This window comes from Lissotriton vulgaris, chromosome 11 (assembly GCF_964263255.1).
Source record: "Lissotriton vulgaris chromosome 11, aLisVul1.2, whole genome shotgun sequence".
Lineage (NCBI taxonomy): Eukaryota > Metazoa > Chordata > Amphibia > Caudata > Salamandridae > Lissotriton > Lissotriton vulgaris.
The window spans coordinates 1,052,125,248-1,052,145,568 of record NC_141699.1 but is presented as its reverse complement, the minus strand read 5'-3'; the positions used below and the strand labels follow the sequence as shown (position 1 = coordinate 1,052,145,568).

Below are 20,321 nucleotides of genomic sequence, written 5' to 3'. Positions count from 1 at the left end.
TTATAGATTACTTACCTTAGAATTACCCCCAGGCGTCAGACTAGATCTGGAACATTTTTCATCAGTAGTACTCCTGCACATTGAAAGGTGGCGTCGGTCGACTCCGTGTTTGTCGGTGTTGTAGTCGCCGGGATGACATTGCGGTAGCTACATAGGCGCCGCCCTCGAGCGCGGACGTCAGTTCTGTACACAACTTTCCACGCCAGAAGTGCAGAGCCATGCAAGACAATGACCACTGGTGCACAAAACTAGGGCCCTGAAAGGAAGTACTTAACCCTAGAAATCAGTTTGCAGAACGGGGAGGATGGGTGGGGCGGTAAGGAATCTATAACTAACCTATGTTCCTTACAGATATATAGTTCCCGAAGGTAAGTAACTTGTTCATCTGAAAGAAATAGTTAGTTAGCGATTCCTTACCTTAGAATAGATACCACAGCAATTCCAACCCCGGAGGTGGGTCTGCAAACCAAGTTCACACCAGAAAGTCCTGGAGAGCAGAACAGACAAAGCAGCTGTCTCTCCGGACTGGACTGTCCAGGCAGTAGTGTTTGGTGAACGTGTGCAGCGATGCCCACGTAGCTGTCTGACAGATGTCATATAGGGGGACTCCTCATCCCAAAGCAGTAGTAGCTGTGGTCGCCCTGGTGGAATGGGCGTGCAGCCCCACTGGAGGCTACTTCTTTGCCAAAATGTAGCAGGTGTTGATGAGCAAAACGACCCACCTGGATATGGTCTGTATGTGCACGGCCAGACCTTTCTTAGTGCCCACCCAACTAACAAAGAGCTGCTCGCCACCCAGAATGGTTTGGTGAGATCCAAGTAGAAGAAAAGCGCACATTTTGGATTCAGATCTCTCTTCCTCCTTCGAAGGATGCGGAGGCAGAAAGAAGGTGGGCAAAGTGATGGTTTGGTCAGTGTGGAAAGAAGTAACCACCTTGGGAAGAAAGGAAGGTCTAGTTCTAAGGACGACCTTGTCCGGATGGACAGCCAGAAAGGGAGGCTTGGAAGAAAGAGCTTATAGCTCACTCACCCTGCATGCAGAGGTGACGGCTACCAGAAAGGCAGTTTTCAGTGCGAGAAGTCTGGGAACACAGTTATGTAGCGGCTCAAAGGGAGTGCACATAAAATAGGTAAGAACCAAGTTCAAGTCCCAATGAGGCATTACGAAGGGAACCGGAGGAAAAAGATGAATAGTGCCCTTAAGAAAGCTATCTAAAACAGGGCCTTGAAAAGAGACGGACGATCAGGAAGCCTAAGGAAGGCTGAAATGGCCTAAAGGTAGCCCTTAATAGTGCCCAGAGCAGAGCCCTGCTCGGCCAAAGAAATCAGTGACAAGAGAACCTCAGAAATCTTTTCCATCTGCAGGTGTATACCGTCTTAGTGGAGTGATGCCTGGCTACCAAGATAACATCGCATACTTCATAGGTCAAATGACATCAACTGCCGCCGCTCAATCTCCACACAAGGAGGTGGAGGCTGGACAGTTTTGAGTGGAGGACCGTTCCCTGCTGCTGCAACAGAAGATCCTCCCAAAGAGGCAGCAGGATCGATGGCCATGGTGAGCAGCTCGGGGTACCAGACTCTTTGTGGCCAATCCGGAGCCACAAGAATGACTTGGGCCCAGTCGAGCTTGATCTTCAGCCCTCTGGGCATAAGTGGTATAGGTGGAAAGGCATATAGAAGACTGCAACTCCACTCGCAACGAAAAGCATCGCCTAATAAGTGCCGCCTTGGAAATTCCAACATGCAGAATTTCTGACATTGCGCATTCTTTTCGGTGGTGATTAGATCTAACCAAGGATCTCCCCAGTGTTGAAAGAGACCTTGTGCCACCCTCCGAGTGAAGACGCCATTCGTGATCCATCATGCACCTGCGGCTGAGTTTGTCCGCTCTGGCGTTTAGAGGTGTTGAACCAGCAGGGATATCCGTTGATGTTCCAGCCATGTCAAGAGACGAAGAGCCTCTCGACATAGGGTCCATGACCCCACCCTGCCCTGTTTGTTGCAGTACCACATGGTAGTGATGTTGTCCATGAACACCTGCACTACTCTTCCCCGGACAGAGGGAAGGAATGCCTTGAGTGCAAGACGAATCGCCAAAGCTCCAGAAGGTTGATATGGAGCCTGCACTCTGTCAGAGGCCTCTGATCTCCACCTCCCGCATGTGGCACCCCATCCCAGAAGTGATGCATCGGTCACCACTGTGAACTCTGGTTGAGGAAGGGAGAGGGATCTGCCATCGACCCAATCCTGGTTTGTGAGCCACCACTGCAATTGGCATGCTATGCCCTCCGAGATCTGGACGCAATCGGACAGGTTTCCCTGATGCTGTACCCACTGGAACTCCAGGTCTCACTGTAGAGCCCGCATATGCCATCTGGCATGATCCACCAGCAGGATGCAGGAGGCCATCAGGCCCAGTAGCCAGAGGGTCATACTGACCGAACACCGGGATAAAGGCTAAAAGATCAGAGTCATAGCGCGAATATCCTGGACTCACTATTCAGGAGGCTAGACCCAAAACTGCGTGGTGTCCAGAACCTCTCACATGAAAATGAGCTTCTGAGAGGAAGACAGGTGTGACTTCGGCACATTGATGGAGAACCCCAGCAAATGCAGGAGGTCGGCCATAGTCTGGAGGTGGGAGACGACTGCCTGAGGCAAGCCCGCCTTCAACAACCAGTCGTCGAGATAGTGGAAGACTGGAACCCCTGATATGCGCAGATGAGCTGCGACCACTGCCAACACTTTCGTGAACACCCGAGGGGTGCTGGTAAGGCCAAAGGGGAGCACGGTAATATAAAAATGCTCGTGGCCTACCATGAACTGCAGGTGACGCTGGTGGGCCAGCAGGACGGGCATGTGAAAATAAGCATCCGGCAAGTCCAACGCTACCATCCAGTCTCCAGGGTCGAGGGAAGACAGCATCTAAGCCAGGGTCAAAATTTTCAACTTCTCATTCCACAGGAAGTGGTTGATGTTCCTGAGATCCAAGATAGGACGCAAGCCTTTTTCCTACCTGGGCATCAGAAAGTAGTGGGAATATCAACCATGACCTACTTCTGGGGCAGGAAATCATTTGATGGCTCCCTTGGCCAAGAGAGCCATACTTTCCTGTTGGAGAAGGGCCAGATGATCCACTGACATAAGATGGTACTGAGGTGGCATGGCTGGGGGGGTAGTCTCAAAGGTGGGGGGGTAGTCTTGAAGGTGAGGGAGTAGCCCCTTTGTACTATCTGCAAAACCCATCTGTCCAACATGATGGTACACCAGTGGGGGAGATGATGGCGAATCATGCCACCCACTGGCGTGTGATGGGCCTGAAAGGTCAGACTAGGATGGTTTGGAGGCTGCAGGTGGACTGACCCCCCCGCTGGCCCCCTGAACCACAGCGGTGATTCCCACGATCCCGGCCGTGCTGGGGCTGAACAGCTTGCGGCGGCCTGTGGCCCTGGAAGAGACATGGTGGGGCAACCCTTCCGTAGCCACGAAAGGGGAGAAAAGCAGACAGTGCAGGGTGTGTAGTTAAGAGGCCCAAGGGCTTGGCTGTAGCCCGAGAGTCCTTGAAGCACTCTAGCGCACTGTCTGCTTTATTGCTGAACAGGCGACAGCCATCAAAGGCATGTCCATCAGGGTGACCTGGACATCCCCAGAAAAACCAGTCTACCCTAGCTAGGCATAGCGGTGAAGGGCTACCGATGATAAAATTGTCCTACTTAGTGAGTCAGCGGTGTCAAGTCCACATCGGATGGTAAACTTTGCTGCGTCTCTCCCCTCGGCAACTGCACGAGAAAGCACGGTCCAGGCCTCCTCTGGACACTGGGGCAGCACCTGCACCATCATATGCCACACTGAGTGAGAATAACGGCCCAACAGACATGCAGTGTTTACCAACCACAGTCCCAAGCTGGAGGAAGAAAACATCTTCTTCCCAGGTTGGTCCAGCTTTTTGGATTCCTTATCAGGTTGAGCATTAGGGAATGAGCCTTTGGACGTCGAGTCAAGTCAAGTCAAGTCAAAGAATTTATATAGCGCACTACATACCCAGAGGGTCTCAAGGCGCTTAGGGAGGGGAGGAGGATTACTTGTCAAATATCCACGTTTTAAGTTGCTTTCTGAATGCTAGGTGGTTCTGGGTAAGGCGAAGGTAAGTGGGGAGTGAGTTCCATGTTTTAGCTGCCAGGTATGAGAAGGATCTTCCTCCTATGGTGGTCTTGTTCATGCGGGGTACAGTGGCGAGGGCTTGGCTGGAAGAACGTAGTTGGCGGGAGGGGGTGTAGAAGGACAGTCGTGAGTTGAGGCATTCTGGTCCGATGTCGTAGAGTGATTTGTGTGCGTGGGTTAGCAGTCGGAAAGTGATCCTCTTATTGACGGGTAGCCAGTGGAGGTCTTTCAGGTGGCCAGAGATGTGTTCGTTACGCGGGATGTCTAATATGATCCTGGCTGAGGCGTTTTGGATTTGTTGGAGTTTCTTCTGGATTTTAACGGTAGTACCTGCGTGAGGCTTGGATCACCAAGCTCTCAGGGGTGGGGTCTTGGGAGAGGAAAGAGGGGTCGCCCGGGACCGGGAGGTGACGTTGGGCAATCATCCTAGCCACAGGAGCCTCTGTGTTGGGCCGGGACAAGGTCTCCAAAAGGATGTTGGTTAGGGCTTGATTAAACAGCAGCAGGGGCTCCGATGAGCTCGCTGCCGGCTGAAGCACCTCTGTCAGGAGGTTAGTCCTGTCTGCCACTGTAGATAGCTCGACGGTGGAGAGCCTCGGCCACCCTACGTAACACCACTGCTTATGACGCTCCCTCCTCTGGAACCACGGTAGGAGGAGACAACATGCCAAGGTCTGGGGAGGTATCCAGACCACTGGTATCCCCCAATTCCTCTCTCCAGTCTAGATCATAATCTAACTGGTCGGTCAAAGGGTCTCCAGACCCCCCAGTCTTCCTCACCCACCTCTGACTACCAATCTGGCTGAAAAGGGCCAGGGTGGAACACAGGCGCAAAAGTACCCATCGACGCCAGCCCAGCTTCGTGTCTATATTGGGGCAGAAGCCGGGGTCAACCCCGGCTGGGGGTCCAGCCGGTGCCAACTGAGGATGTGGTGCAGGTGGAATTGATGCCAGTGGATGATACGAGGTCGACCGTCACTGATCCGGATCCAGGCCTGGATCCAAGGAGCAGTGCCGAGCCCAAAGCCGCCGGTGTCGAAGGACTAGGGCCCCCAGCCAAGTCTGCGGGCCCGACGGTGCGCCAGCACAGTCAGGCTGCCCAAAGATGGCATGCATCACTTCGTAGAACTGACAAAGCTGGGCAGGAGTCGCACCCGGGAAGGGAGGGAAGGCCGGAGTTGACCCTTTAGGCTCGGCACACAGACCCGCAGGAGGGGCCGCACCCTTCGTCGCGCCGGCCAACGGACGAAGGGAAGTTGAAGAGCGACGATGATTCTTCGCCTTCTTCTTATGCTTCAACTTACCTAACCCTGAGACTTGGAAGAGGAGTGATGATGGCTCTGCGATCGGTCCCTCTACCTCCCCCATGACCTCGAGTGATGCAGGGCCGACTGCTGGGCCTCGAGTACCTTTCGGGACTGCTCCCATAAATTCTTCCGGGCCATGGTTTGGCAGTCGGAGCACGACTTAGGGTCATGGTTGCGCTCCACTAACGTGGTGCAGATCCGTCACCGACATCAGTCGGTTACAGGAACCGCAGGCCTTGTAGCTGGGCATCCCTCGTGTACCAGGAGTTGGTGGACTAAAAAAAACGAAGTCAACAAAAGTCGAGAAAAAGTCAGTCAAAACGTGACTGGAGGTTCCACTCTCTTCGGATCAGCCCTTGCTGGCGCGAAAAATAGAAATAACTGACATCAGCGCGCGAGGGTGGCCTCTATGTAGCTACCGCAGCGTCATCCCAGAAACTATGAAGCTGACGACGAACGCAAAGTGGACAGACACCACCTTTCGACGCGCAGGGGTACTGCTGATGGAAAACTTTCCAGATCCAGTCTGACGCCTGGGGGTAATTCTAATTTAAGGAACCTATAACTATCGGTTTCTTTCAGATACGGCAAATTACTATGATGGTGGATAGGAACACAGGGTTCTCGCTCATGGTAGTATGGAAATCCTTTGGACATTTGCAAATTATTTAAGAGATGTAGAGTAAGGTCAGTTATCTCATCGAATGTGGGGCATGGAGTCCATTAACACACGTCTTATCCTAGCGATTTTAACTGTGCACAGAACCAACATGACATACAAGCAGCTTGCAGGGGCCTCGGTCCACTGTATTTAGTCTTAAAGGATTTATGTCACTTCTGTTGGATATTATAAAGATTACTGTTTCCAGCAAGGGCATTTGACAAACTCCAAAATGCAATATCATCTGAAATCAGAAGAATAGAACTTCTAGATTGCAAATTATCTCTTGCAACACGTGCCATGCCCAATGTAAATTACATTTGTCATTAGAAGCATGCCTTGAAGGAAAACATGTAATTGCCCTGGAAAGCCAGGTAACGTAAATGTAGCCAGGCAAGAAAAATCTAAAATTATTTTCATTATTAATTTTTGATTAGTGGTGAATTTTGCCTAGTAATTCACAAAAAACGTAACAATATTCTGCGTAAAGCAAAGAATTACAAAAAGAAAATATATCAGCAATACAATGAAAGTGTCTATGTACTATCCCATAACAATTACACTAAATGCTGTACTATACTTCATAGTCCTTTCGCCCCATAACCTATTTGAGTGCATTACAGAAAATGCCTTAATAATAACATGTAGATAAACATGTAAAGAGAGATACACACAACAGGATAGTCCTAAATATCCAAAGGCTAAGGTGAACAGAAATGTGTTTAATTCTTTCAAATAATAAATAACAGGAAAAATAATGGAACGTTCTAGAGGCTACGGACTATGTTTGGCACTTTCAAACTTTGAGGCTGTCAAAATGCAAAGCTACACATTTGCTAGTTGTTTGAGTACCAATAGTGTTAGTGAAGATTAAAGTCTTTGTAGATTACACCTCCTAAATACACTGTACCATGTAGGCCGAAAATGCTAGAACCTCACTATTGAAGTTATACAATCAAATCTCCTTATAACATTAGTAGACGTGGCTGGGCAGAAATCAAGTTTTAGAAAAAGGGACAGACTTGGGTAAGCAAATAAAAGTTGTAATTTACTGCCTGTGTGTGAAACTAGAATAGATTCTACAACAGAACGAAAACATTCTGATGGAAGAAATGGTTTTATTCATCTTAGAAGAGATAACCAATATTACGCTTGTTGCTACATGTTGATCAGGTGATAAATGTATATCTTTCAGGAAGCCACATTCATGTCAGACTATTAAAGCAAGATCCATACCATCTTTTGCAAGGATTATCACTTAAGACTGAAACACTGGAGTAGGCTTTCTGAGACAATTGATAAACTACACCGATTCAGAGAACCCAACTTACCCAAGCCACCATCACTAACAGGCAATTCCTGTGGTGAAAGATACTGGCTTCAAATCACATCCAAAGATATAATTGAGTGTCTCTGGCATACTACTGAAGAAACCCCCACTCCCCAGCTATCCATCAGAACGTCCACCAGCCCTCTACATATGTTAAAATTAACTGATAACAAAATTGATCTCTGGACACTATGCAGCAAACATGCAGTAAGTACCTGGCTAAATCCAAATGAATGAAAAGCAGTAAAGAGCCACACCCAAACCAAACAGTGCAACAAGAATAATCAGCAGTGCCCGATGGTAAACTGTTTCAAATACTTCTGAGATGCAACGTAGCTAGGAGATAGAGGGGGTCTTACTATAAGTGGTCAGAAGAAATTTGTTAAACATGTACACAGTGGCTATATCTGTACAGGACAAAACCCTGGCTGATAAAGTTACAATAGGATTAATTGGTTAACATATGTAACAACTACATTCAATACTTCTCCTCAGAGTAAATTGATAATGGGTCAACAATTGCTGAAGTAGAAGAATCAAGACAGAACTTTTCAAAAGAGTTCTGACTATCAATGTCTTGAGCTTGAATTGAATGAAACAGGAGTATCAAGAAAAAGACTGCTTCCATGATGTGATGAAGACAAGCACATAAGGCAAATCAATGTAATAACATGCCTCCCAGAAAGGACAGACTGTAAAACAAAAAATCATTCAATAAATCTTTGGCTGTAGATCACAGATTATATTCTGATAGTTTGGAATGGTACAAAGAATGGTTTGCTAATATTTGCAGGTGTTTTAATTCAAATGACTATTGGACTCACTTTAAAATGCAGCTAAATAGAATTAGTCTTTTTACATCAGTAATTGAAAATACAAAATTACCTACCCTAGTACGAGCATACTAATATAAAACGAATACTGTATTACATGAATACTCTAGTTTTCGAGTTCCCCTTACAACGAGAACCCGAAGTAATTCTTGTTAACACCTTCCACGCAGGGCTAATTCCCCCGCGGTGGCGCGGGGGAGGGGGGAGCCGTGCCCGCTGCCGTGGTGCTCGTGACGAGCCCAGCTCGTCATGCTGCACAGTGGAGCTGTACTCATGACGAGCTGAGCTCATCAAGACTCCGCCCACTCCCATGGAACGCCCGCACAGGAGGGGAATTAGCCCCGCGTGGGCGTTTCGCAGCAGTAATGACAAGCTCCACTGTGCCGCATGACGAGCTGAGCACGTCAAAGCGTTGAAGGGGTTAAATGTAATTGTAGAACATCTGAATTGTTTGCACAAGAACATAAATGTATGTGTTACAGACGGATACAGAAGGAACAATGTACCAGCTTATTGAACTATATACATTTGAGAGATCAGCAAATCAAGAGAGATTTCTTTAAACCTCATCTCAACTCTACTAAGATATACAAGCCTGCCTTTGAGTCAACTCTTAATGTTTGAATATTACTCTTACAATTCAATATCAAGAAATCAGAACTGTAGTCAACAAATACTGGCACCTAATCAACACAGACTGTGACTGACTGTGAACGGAGACAATATCCAGTATTTTGATCATAAAAGTAATTTGAACCTGATAAGTAGCCACAGACATATTGTTAACACCTTTAGAACTTCATTTTTACAGTTCTGGTCATTATCAACCATATCTCTTTGTGGGAAACTAGAACACAGTGTTTGATATAATATTAAATTGCAAAACGTAATGTTTTGAGAATTACCTAGCTAGACAAGCAACCTAGCTAATTTCGGGTGACTGCGAAAAAACTACAGACAGAATTAGCTGTGCATTATTTAAAACATCATCAACAGTGTCTATCAGGTTTCTGATTTTTTGCTGTTGACAAGCTTCTTTTTCAAAATGTACCAAACACTGTGGAAAAACTGTTATTTGATTTTAATTTATAAAGCACAACAATTGCCCACAAGCATTCTATTTGGTTGGTTCTGTTTGTCTGAGTTGCCCATCTACTACTTACTAATAAATATTTCGATTCTTTTGTCATATGCCTAGCCCACACTCATTTATATAAGCTTTAAAATGTTAGCCTATATGAAGACTAGATAGGGTTGATGGACATGGTTCTTGACAATGAAAGGTTTAAGAAAATACATTTGTTAGCCTGTGGTTAATAAATGTAACATTTTGCGGCAAAGGCAGCGGGCGTTCAATAGTGCTCATTGGCAATGAGTACTATGAATATACTTGTTTTTATTGCGGTTTAATTTCACATTGAAGGTGTATGTGTTTTGTACGAACACTCTGGCTTACCAGATATTTTTGACTCTAATAATGAAGCATGTATCCATTCCTACATTCACTAAGGAATACCTATTTAATTATAGAATCTATATTAAGCAATCTATGAATGGATTTCATTACTATTAATTAGATCATATTTTTTAGATTCATGTTAAATATTCCGTGATGCAATGTAATATGTAAATGAATATTGTCAAAACATAAGCGATTTACTAAGGATAGCATTATAAGGACAACTCTGTACTCCAATTACTAATTTTAGTCATGCCTTTAGTTGAATGTACATACAATTTCCTGAGGCGAGCAAGGAATATGCTTGCAATTCAAAAACATGCAAAAAACATTGTCATCTTTCATTCAACATCCAATATCGCATCGTACCTCTTTAGCCCAGGCAGGTTTGTCTGAGGCATTTAAGCCCTCCTTGAAATAATAGAGAGGTTTTTTCTCTGCAGTTATTTGCTCCTGTTGTCTTTGTTGCTGCTGCTGTTGCTGAAGAGAGACTAAATAGTCGCGCTCCTGCTGTAGCTGCCTTTGCAACCTTTCTGCTTGTCTTTGCTCTTCTAACTGTTTTCGCTTGTATTCCTGAAACCGGAATAAGGCAGAAAGTAAAAGGTATATTCCAAGCCATGGAATGCTGTAGAAAAATATTGTAGCAGCAATTACTTTAAGAAGTCAAACATTTCAGTGTAGAAGTTCAATTCATTTCATGAAGGTATTACATGAAAATTACAAGTTTCTAGATATCTATTTTGAACTCTGTGTAGGTAAGCATCCTTTATACTGGACCAAGACAAGTCATATTCATTGATGTTACAGGAATATATATGCTCTGGGGGCTGGCAGAAACAAAATCTGTGATTCAGCAAGAACATATAGTGTCTGGTACAGAGGTGTGATTTGGTCATGAACTTTTAGCAGTAAGACAAGTTTACTCACAAACGTTTTTTCTATGAGTAAATTTTGCATTATTCCTGGAAATTCATGTCCAAGTCCCAGTGGAGTCACATTGAAGGTAGCTGGTACTTGACTAAACAGTGTCCTCGATGCTGATATTAGACTGCAGATGAGGCTTATGAAGCACATAATTACACAACTGTCTCTTCCTCAATTAGCAAATATCAAAGTTATGTTCCTGTCACCTTGGGGGCTAAAAAGAATGTCAGCTCAAAAACGTATACCTTTTAGTTTTCAGTGAAATGACAACAAAGTAATTGATGTGCAAGAATAACACTGCAATGGAATTTGTGTATACTCAGTAGTGAGAATCAAAATAAACCATACAGTTTTAGAGTATTAACTTTAAAATACATTAGATAAATTGAATTCATTTAAATAAATGAGTATTTAGTACAGAGCAACAAGGTAATCATTTCTGATGTAACAAACTGTATAGACATGTATATTTTAATCAGAACTCACCAATGAATACCATAGTATATTTGAGAAGATGATAAAATTAATTGTATATGGGAAGAAAATAAAGTAAATATTTTTGGTCAATGGAACACTCTAAAGCATTTATACCAAAATATTTCAGATATCTTGCATTAATGATATTTCCATTTGAAAAATAAAAAAACTGCCCCAGAGAACAACTGCTTGAACCAGAATATATTATTTCATTCATTGATTGCATAAGGCAGTCTGTATCATCTTGCCCAAAAAAGGCAACAGTGGATTTTGCCAATTATTATCCTAGGAGAGAAAACATCACTTTACGCAGACACAAGCGAAACTTGCATGCCAAAACAGGCCTAATTCCTGGTGAATGCTGTGGCAACTACTTCGCCACAAAGTGAGGTTTAATCTCAACAACTTCATTGACATTTACAATAACACAGTTTTAAACTCCCAAATATGTGTATTTATGTTGTTACTTACAATTTCTAACTTGTGGTATACACAATTTTTTTAAATTTTAAGATGTTTTCTTAAATACTCCACTGTTTATTTAAATGTTAGACTGATATGACAGAAAACTTAAAATAATGTCATACTTCCTATGGAATTATTGTTTTTTGTTGAAAAAGAGGTGCAATGTTTGCTTCAATAAGTGTATCAAATAAAATCCAACAAGTTTAAGCAGGTTATTCAGCTGTTAAAAAGCAATCTGGAACATTTATATTTTATTTAATCAAAGAAGGACAACTTTTAAAAATAGGTTTATAAATTACTTAAATGAATGCCGCCTTTTTAAATTTCTTAAAATACTTTCATGATTTTGGAGCAGGATTATTTCATGAGTGGAAAATTCATCACTTATGAGAGAATTTTGTCAGATTTTACTTTGAGTTGAATTATGATTTTTGTAACTAAATTTTCCTTCTTGAGAGAATTTGTAAATGTTCTTAAACCTCTTCTTAGCATTTATGTTTGGATCATAAGCCTTGCAGCCAAACCAAGGCAGCAGAGAAGAAATATATATGTTATCGTACACTTTTGTGGATAACATTTGGCAATAAAATATAATTGGAACTTCAGTGGTGCAAGTTAATTGAAACTGGTAAAAAACAGACAATTACACTGAATGCCTGAAATACACTAAATGTCTGAGTACTTCTAAAGAAGTGGGGTGTACTACTTTTCTTTTGATAGACAATCATGCAATCACCGAAAAGAGAAAATGCACTTCCGAATTATAACTTTCTCAATTCATAATGTTAAATGTTATGAAATATTTCCTAATGGAATAAACCATTGGCTAATTGTTATTCGAAAATTGAAAATTCGCCTTGCGTTAAAACTAACAATATCAATAACATGGGCAGAGATAAGCAATCAATAACTGTTTTAATATCTAAGGCTTTAATCAAATTCAGTAACAAGGTTCAGGTAAACCAACTGCATGAACATGTTTTGCTCTTTAAGGAAAAAGACCAATGTAACTCATTCTCTGAATGTTGAGGATGTGTAATTTTTTGAATAATCACATCTACTGCATAATAGCTAACCTTTCAATAAAGAGTTATTAATTGCATGTCCTATTGAATGCATTATCGAGGACACATTTTCCACTGACACTACTAACTCCCACAGCACACAAGACTTTCAGGGTCCTGCCCATATTGCAATTTAGACTGTGCTAAGCATTTATAGAGTAGGGAGAACACAATGCTCAACAGATGAAAAAAATATAGTTTTCTTTAAACAAGGATAGAAATGGAATGTATTCTTGCAAGGGTCATATGTATTTTTATCATAAGGATAGTACTAATGTTTCTTGCTAGCATCCAAGATCACAAAGGGTCCCTCTGTAGCACAAATGTACACTAGCCAAGGAAAGGTATCAACCTTGCAGGAGGTACGGTTATGAGTTTTTGATAATCTGTACTTAAACAAGTTATATTTTGATCAATCAGACCATGTTTACAAAAGAACATGTGAGGGCTTTCAAGAATTTTTAACTCATTATCTGATTATTCTTGAAATTAACTTGATGTCAAAACAGGCATAAGTGAGAGAATCACAATACTGTTTGTGATGGCAGAATGGTACAAATAAACTGGCCTGTTTTTCAAGTAATTCACAGTAGTGTGATTTGCAATATGGACAGGGCTCTCGGTGTGCATGCACAAACACAACATAAACAACCAGAGTGGGAAAGCTGTGGCCGTGCTTCCCCATTACCAGAAGTAGAGCCTGTTCCTGCAGTAACTGTTGCTGCAGGATCTCTAACTGCCTCTGCTCCTCCTCTAACTGTCGCCTGATATATTCCTGGAGACATTGGCAGCAGGGATGCAAGAAAAAGAGAGAGAGAGAGAAAGAAAGAAGTGGAGGTGAACAAATTATTTAAAAGAGATTAGTGAAGACAAATGCATTAGTATCGAAAATAGAATTAAAAGATCTGAGAGGGCTGGCCACCAATACCATGAGTGCACCTTCATAATTTTAAGGAGAAAGGGGGCTGTTGAAATTTCACAGATTCAAAACAATGGCTTCTGTTTATTCTTTTGTGCAGCCTGTCAAATGCAATCAATTTGGGGGTGTTGCATTTTGTGAGCCATTTCCCAAACTGGTCAGCATAGTGTGTGTGTGTGTGTATATGTATATATATCTATATATATATATATATATATATATATATATATATATATATATATATATATATATATATATATATATATATATATATATATATATATATATATATATATATATATATATATATATATATATATATATATATATATATAATATATATAGTTATATATATGAGTTAGTTCCTAAGAAAAATAAATAAAACCTCAGCTAATGAATTGCTCAAAGTTAGAATCACTGAGGTGTCAGAGGGCGTCAGTTTGTCATCCCATGGATCACAAAACGGACTCATAACATTAAATTAATATTTGTTCTTCTAGAAAAAAACATAGTCAGTGAAATCAAAGACCAGTTTAATCCCAGGATGAACCAAAGGTCATGATACTTTCATAAAAAATATAGGATTGTAGCTTGACACCTTGAATTAAAGGGCATGTCAGACCAATGGGCACACATGGACGGATTGAGAAGAGTGGGAACTGTGCTTGGGTGAGAGGGAGCATACATTAGAGAAAAGGGCTTACATTGTGGTCTATTCTATAGAAAACAATACTCTGATACAAAATTAGCTTTATATAATTGTGACATCCCAACACAGTCAATCTTCTGTGGTTCTACAGTTCAACTAGAGTGCAAATAAAAGTTACATGTCCCGTTTCGAAAGGTAGCCACTAAACATGTGCCTCATGCATGTACATTGCAAAAAGAGTGTGAAACGGTAGTTCAGGCAAAGAGAATTTTCTGAAACGTTAAAACGACCTTTAATTTGCCAGCAGTGCACATAGGCCAGAAGTGTGGGCAAGGCAGAGTCTGCCTGTCTACATGCAATAAAACATAGTGCAGCCCTTCACTGAATCCAGTGTTCAGAGGAAAAATTGTGAAGTATGACCCCTTCATAGTAACAAGAACATACATGGGGCCATATCACATAAAAATATGTCTTCCTCGTCTATGATGGTTTGCTAGAAAGTTAAAACAAAATAGAATTTTATATAAGATTGCAAAATATTACAATGTAACAGAGGCTTTTGGTGATGGTGAAGAAAGGATATTCAGGTCTCTATCACATAACAATCCTACATTACAATAATACAACATAGTTTGCAGTCTCATGTTATACTGTTCCTCTCTTAGCTATACCACAGGTGACAGCAAAACACCAATACCATTTGCTTACATGATCCAGCACAAGAGGTTTTAATCTTAGGCACCTAGACACCAGCCACTAGTAGACAGGATGCACGGATGCAAGCAACGTGCACCAAAACTACCAAGAAGCTCACTTTTTTTCACAAACTGCACGCTACCTTCTCATGTTCTGCACGTCTCCGCTCCTCCTCTCGACGGATCTGCTCCTCATAGCGCCGCCGCTGGTCTCTCTCCTGTTGCTTTCTCACTTCTTTTTCTCTTCTCTGTTGCTATAGACAAAAGAAAGGGGAATTTAAAATATTAGTAGACATACAAACTTCTATACCAGCTCTACTACACAAACGTAAATTGGCCAGTCTCTAAATTATGCATTTTATTTTAGCATGGAGTCTGAATAGAAGATCTCTGCCTTTAAAAAGCCTCATTCATCTCACAACCAATGAGACCCATATTACCTTTTCTGAGCTACTTGGGTTTTAATCCTGATGAAGTAGTCTATCCCAGGCTTGATGTATGAATCTACTGATCACACTTTGCGGCCAATCTTTTTGTGATTACTGAATTCTGTGACACGACCTATGTACTAAAAAATTGGTTCACAAAATGTCACATTAGAATAGGTCATAGCCATAAATATTTATAAGTTAAGTCACAAGGTGAAACTCACTCCGATTGGTTGTGTTCACAGGGACAGTAACCTGCATAGGTCAACTTTTAATGTCTGTTAATATTTTTTAATAAAGATTTTTTAAAGCAGACTAATTTCCTTAATGAAAATGAGGCTGCTATTTAAAATCTTTAAAACAAAAGTTTAAGTGAGATTTTGCAGTGTTCCTCTGGGCCACTGCTTACTGGCACACAGGGGAACTGCATTTCTTTTGCGAACAAACTACCACCCCAATGTGGAAATCAGTACCTTGTCAATGATTTGTGATGTGAATCCTGTTCACAAAAATTTGGTACATCTGATACCAATTTGGTATTTTGGAGGGACACCCACAATACGCCCCACTTAAATACTGAGTCAACATCTAGTTGAAAAGACATTTTACGAGTTGGTAAACCTTTACCATCTCCTAAAGTGGAGTTGATACATTGCCAAACTCCACACTGGAGTGCTTTTGATTGCAAAATGGTTCCTACATCTGTCCTTACATAGTCCTTAAAATGTCTACATTAAAACAAGTTAACCACAAGCGAATTTTGTAGAAAAGTGATTTTGGTTTTTGAATTGTTCTTTATACAACAAACCAGAAAATACAATACAGAGTCCTATACATAAACAAACAGATAAATAGTGCTTTTAAGGTTACACTAAACAAACATATGCAACAAATCACAGTGTAAACAAAAAGCACACAATGGCAGAGGAATAAGAATCCACATGGTTGTCTGTATTATAACAAGATCGTGCAATATATGCTTCATCTTGATTTGCCAAAGAGGAACATCAACAGTGTTTCAACCTCAGTGATTTGTTAGGTCATCATCAGGACAGATAACATTATTGAGAACAACCGTAAGATTTAATTTGCAATGTTTAATATACTTCCAATATCAATTCACAAAGCGGTACTCTATCATAGGATCGAAAAATTCACGACCATCATAGCTTCATTATTTCAGGGAACCACAGTTTCCTTATCACCCAAGTATAAACAATTGTTTGCAAAATCACCAGATCCATAATGTTCTCTTCCACCTAGTATAAAGCTCAATTAAGTCCATGTAAGACCAATAACCTGTGTAGTGCTCTAAAGACTTAATTTGGAGCAAAATCAGCCAAGGGAAGACCCTGAGGGGATAGATTTGTCAGTCTATCACAAATTCAATTATGTTTTAAAAAACAGACTGCAGATACTCCAGCCACTCATCTGGAGTAGGTTCGTGACTTTAATCTAGTTACAGAAACCAAGATTCCTCATGTAAAGATTTACAGTCAAACAATTGAAGAGGTGAAAGTTTGGAGACAATAACCTAAAGAGAATTCATAAAAAAGGAATCATTAGCGACACATAACATCACCAGTCGGAGCATCTAATTTTTTCATCTCCTATCAAAATGGGGATCACAGGCCAGACATACACTATGTCCAGTAGAATGGTTTGTCATCAGGAAATGCTAGTTTTGCCTTTAAATTCTGTTCAACAAGAATGTGTCAGACATGCCAAGAACTGAACCTCAAAAAGCTTATAGTTTGGCCTTATGACGGCATGAATGGAACACAGCATTCAATACTTGCTATGGCAGCTTCCAATATTTAGTCATGCCATTTGGTTTGTGTAATGCTCCTGCTGCCTTCCAGCACTTTGACAGCGATGTCTTCAGAGACATATTACATACTTTTGATCTTCTTTACTTGTATGACATCCTTATCTACTCTGATAATTTGGAACAACATTGTGCATTGTGGTTTGTGTAATGCTTTTGCAGCATTCCAGCATTTTGTCAATGACACATTCTGAGACATTAAATACCTTTAAACTGGTTTTGTCAGATTTTTTTCAACAAAATTGTGCGTGCGTCAAAATTACCCCCCCCCCCCCCAAATTTCAGATATATAGCCTTCATGTGAAAGCATGAAGATGTTTCTTTGATGTATAACAAGTTACATTTTTAGGCACTTCGTATTTCTGAAAGGGAGTTAATATGGATAATTCTAAAGTGAAGAAAGTTCTTGGTGGGCCCTGTCCTATATTGGTTAAAGAGATGCAGTAATTCCTCTGATTTGCTGACTTTTACCAGCACTTTGTCAAGGACTTCTCTACTGCAGTACAACCCATCATGTTACTATTCTAGAGAGACCATCTCTTTCAGGGAGAGACCACCACCACAAGGGTACAAATACAATTAAAAGCCTAAAAACCAATTACATTATGTTCTTATAAAAACATTCAATAACACACTATAAGTCGCGATAAAATACCTAAAAAATACAATTCATAAAATGATTACAGACATTATATTTTGATCAATTTATCACATCTTAAACCACCCTATTTCATGTCATTGTTCCATAAGAAATCTTTTGGCTACTTGTATAAATTTCGCCAAGGCAATTGCACTCTCTAAACTCTCCATATCCCTAAGTAGTTCAATTGCTTGCAACCTTCTGTTTATTCCATATTTTAAAAAGAGTGGCCTTATTACCATCCGCCGTACTGATACCAATTTTAGGCAATCCATTACAAAGTGAACGCTAGTACATTTTAAATGTAGCCCACATGTACATTTACCATAGTCATCCATTAATATATTTTTTACTTTCTCATTTGCACGGGCGGGATTAATACCTATTCTCACTTTTAATAATTCCAATCTTACCCTATGATCTGATACAGTATCTAAATATGGATATGAATTATCATTACTCCATGTTTTTATCATAAACTGCACAGACTTTTTTTCCTTTAAATAATCCATATCGATCTGTCTAGATTTTTAATTTCCCAAGGTTTTTAAGACACTTTTCCATTTGTCAATACACAATAATTCTGGATCAATTTTTGCTTTCAGGGTTTCACAAATAGAGTACAGATTATTTCTGGTAGCTATTGCCCACTTCAATTTGCTCTGTTGGATCTCCCTCCTACACCAAATCGACACTTTCTCCTCTTCTCCAGCTCCCAACCTTTTCCAAAATCTGCACAGATTAACCTGAACATGTATATTCCATGCTGGCCAGTCTAGTTCTAGCCTGATAGCCAGTATCATTGCGGAGCTAGGTAAGGAGAGAAGAGTTTTCAGGCATTTTCCTTCCTCCTTTTCCCAGGCACATTTGTAAATGTAAATGTGTTTGTATTTACATAGCGCCTTCTACCCAGAGGTCTTGTAGCGCTGTATTCATACCGCTGTGGAATCCTTCCTGGCTTTCCAGTGAGATGCCCACTCCTGGGCACCCCCCAAGGTGAAGCCAGGCATCCAAGCGCTGCTGGGGCCATTGTGGAGATTATGCAAGCTATTGCCCAGAGTCACAGAGTGGGACCCATGATTAGACTAGGCACCGAGGCGAGAATTATCAGGTCCGGGGAGATTGAGTCCAAATGCCGCCGAGGCGGGAATTGAACCCTGGTCACGGGCCAGACCTCTGCATCAGGGTCTGCCCTTTAACTATTGAGCCACACTTCTCTACATTTCCCCCCCAAGCACAGGATTTCCACACCATACTGCATTTACGGGGGAATCATAGCTTTGAGTGCTTCAGCTCTGGTCTATGAGATATATGTCTCCATAGATACTATTGAATTTTTTCAACCCACAAATGCCTGCTAAAACCTTTGTTTTTTGGGCCTGAATGTGCATATTCCAATTTAACGCTCTATCGAACCATACACCTAAATATTTATATTCGTTTACAACTTCTAATTTTGTATGGCCCAGAGCCCAACTATATTCATGTTTTTTCATTCCAAAGCACAATATTTTAGTTTTTTCCATATTAAGTGTTTGGATAAGCAATAAGTCTCGAAAACATTTAGCTTTCTTTGCAACCCTAGTACCGTTTGGTCTAAAAAACTAAGGCGTCTGCATATAGTAGGCAAGCCAGGTGCTTTCCATCTACCTTATGGCTTGCTCCTTTATCAGTTATTAATATTTTCGGTAGGTCAGCAAGAAAAATAGAAAACAATAATGGGGCCAAAACAAAACTCTGTTTTAGCCCATTATTAATTCTTATCTCCTGGGTCAAACCTCCTGCAGGATCTTTAATAACTTATGCCTAATTTTCGTTATGCAGATTTTGAATTACTTCTAGAATGTCTATAGGGATATTATTTTTTTTAGCATCTCCCATAAGCATTCTCTACCTACTAGGTCAAATGCCGCCCGCAAATCAACGAAGCAGCAGTATAATCTACCCTGCTGTTCTACGGACTTCCTTGCCACGGCCCACAGGGCGAAACAATCATCAAGTGTTGAGTGCCCCTCTTTGAATTCAATCCATTTCTTCAGTTTACGCAGGATTATTTTAGGGAACACTTTAGCAACAATATCTAAAAGATTAATTAATCTATAGTTGTTTTGGTCCTTTCTATCCCCTTTCTTATGTATAGGCCTAATTATGGCTCCCCTCCAGGATTTTGGGATTATACCTGTGGTCAGCACAGCTATAAACATTTTTGAGAAAAATTGGGCCCACCTTTTTAACTCTATTTTTAATATTACTGCAGGTAAATTACCTGGCCCTGCTGCACGGGTTAAATTTAAATTCTTAATATTATTCTTTACATTTTCAAACGAGCAATGGGGAATTAGGTTATTTACTACTTGTCGCCTCAGCGTTTTCTCCCCACTAATTTCTGCCTCATTTTTAGATTTATATAATTGATTCAAATGCTCCTCTCAGGATGCCTCGTCGACTTCACAACTCATGGTTCCTGGGGATCGACCA

The 20,321-nt window shown here is 41.3% G+C and overlaps 1 protein-coding gene across 19 annotated transcripts in view; it reads right to left on the bottom strand.

Moving 5' to 3' along the window:
- The window catches only part of TNIK (TRAF2 and NCK interacting kinase), a 724,668-nt gene that overhangs the window by 130,122 nt on the left and 574,225 nt on the right, over positions 1-20,321 (bottom strand). For 9 of the 19 annotated variants that reach the window (XM_086944396.1, XM_086944403.1, XM_086944398.1 and 6 more), the window contains exons 13-15: positions 15,091-15,201; positions 13,373-13,459; positions 10,124-10,327 (exon numbers count right to left, since the gene is read on the bottom strand). In XM_086944396.1, the coding sequence (XP_086800522.1) occupies positions 10,124-10,327; positions 13,373-13,459; positions 15,091-15,201 (402 nt within the window). The remainder of the gene's footprint in view (positions 1-10,123; positions 10,328-13,372; positions 13,460-15,090; positions 15,202-20,321) is intronic. The other 10 variants (XM_086944405.1, XM_086944401.1, XM_086944402.1 and 7 more) reach the window with 2 other exon arrangements.